Here is a 1,666-nt window from a genome sequence, read left to right as displayed (position 1 = left end):
GAGGCCAGGTCCGAGCCCCTGGACGAGCCCCTCAACCTGACGACGCGCAGCCGCGACACCTCGCCGTCGTCGCCCCCGACGCCCCCGCTGCCGCCGGTCGTGGGCCGCTCGGCCTTCCGCGAGCCCCTCAACGGGCTGGTGGGCCCCCTCGTGCTCCCGGCCGGCCTGCCGCTCGGAGGCCCCCTCGGGGGCGTGCCCACGGTGCCCCCCGTCAGAGTGCCCGCCGTTCCAGTCAGGGGTAAGTCCACCTGTTGAGGACCACGGCGTGCACATGCGCCTCTTGGATCGTGCGAGCAAAATAGGTTTGGGGTGGGGTTTTTACTTTTACAATTTCCCTGAAGCTACTTCCAATACCCAGCCACCGGCTAGCTCTTCCGAAGCACAGCGGAGGGATATTCTCCCAAAACTGTCGGGAAAAGTCGCCCCTATACTTTCAACCGACAGGTCACCTGCGCGATCAGAGTGCGGGTGACACCGGGTAGCGCCGGGTAGCGCAGCGAGGGCTGCGGGTAATTTAGATCGCGGTGATTGGTGGATGGGGGTTACACGAGGAAACGCACCATTCGAACCGCGGTGCCCGCGTTGCCTCTTCGTTCCGAATTATTGGTGCCCCAGCTCCCTCCCCCTCCCCCTTGGCCGCCGCCGCAGGGACCTCATTGTTGACCATGAGCCTGCCGCAGGCACGTGGACCATAGGCATTGTTGTCACCGATGAGCGTCACCGCTGTCGGCCTTTTGGTAACAATTGGTCAGGCACCCCTTTAACGATTAATAATGGATGTTAATGGATTGCGTAAGTGTCGAGCAGAGGCGAGGCTGGGGAATAACTTCTTTGGACGAAAGTGAGCAATTTGTGTTTTAGGCCAATACAGCGGCCTCTCCCTTACAGTTTACGTGTTGTAACAGATTCATTTCATCGGCCGAATCCCTTGATGGGGCTTTCCGAAACTTAGATATATCAGCTTCGTCAGGTTGGCACACTTTAGTAAAACGAGCCAGTCAACATGTGCACTTTGAGGTTAGGAGGAATCGATCATTTCCTTCAATATTTAATTTCCAATTCCACGGCCGATGAGCTAAACACTTGACGATGTTTCAATTATTGCGACCGGCGGCGTCGGCTACCGTTCGTATGGGAGATCAATAACACGTCTGCCGCGTCGGAACGTTGTAATTTTTCGTCTGGGTTTGTCGGTCACGGAACTGCCTCTTAACTGTCGGGTTACATCTGACTGCCAGAAAAGAAGCGGTGAGTCGGTGAGTCTGAGAAGGCGGCGGGCCGCCTTTTCGAAATCAGCTTTCCTCTCGGTCCTGTTTATGATGATACCCTCACCGAAAAATAATCAGAAAAGAAGCGGGTGCATGACGACAGGAGCGAGGGAGAAGGAACCAATTTTGTGATGACGGTTTGATTGGTATATACGCCTGAGAGCAGTGACACAGTCTTTAAACTGCCTTCATTATTTCATTTGCGACCGCCGCCCGCTCCCGCATCCCCTCCCCCCCCCCTTTCCCACTGCGGCGCATACATTATACATACAAGTACATGCCCGTGGCTTCCTGCGAACACGATAAAGCAGTTTAGAGCGATACTCCCCGCACCCCTCCCGCCCCCTGCTCTGCCCCTGCTCTCTGCCCCTCTTCACCCCGCGGGGCGGCCCGGCCAC

The 1,666-nt window shown here is 57.0% G+C and overlaps 1 protein-coding gene across 1 annotated transcript in view; it reads left to right on the top strand.

Moving 5' to 3' along the window:
• Positions 1–1,666, top strand: part of LOC113212887 (homeobox protein Hox-B2) — a gene marked incomplete in the record, with an annotated part of 72,399 nt that overhangs the window by 658 nt on the left and 70,075 nt on the right. Inside the window, 1 exon segment of the mRNA XM_052264361.1 lies at positions 1–238. Within this exon segment, the coding sequence (XP_052120321.1) occupies positions 1–238 (238 nt within the window).

The sequence above is a fragment of the Frankliniella occidentalis genome, unplaced genomic scaffold, assembly GCF_000697945.3.
Source record: "Frankliniella occidentalis isolate FOCC.00 unplaced genomic scaffold, Focc_3.1 Scaffold2, whole genome shotgun sequence".
Classification (NCBI taxonomy): domain Eukaryota; kingdom Metazoa; phylum Arthropoda; class Insecta; order Thysanoptera; family Thripidae; genus Frankliniella; species Frankliniella occidentalis.
This window is presented reverse-complemented; position numbering and strand designations above follow the sequence as displayed.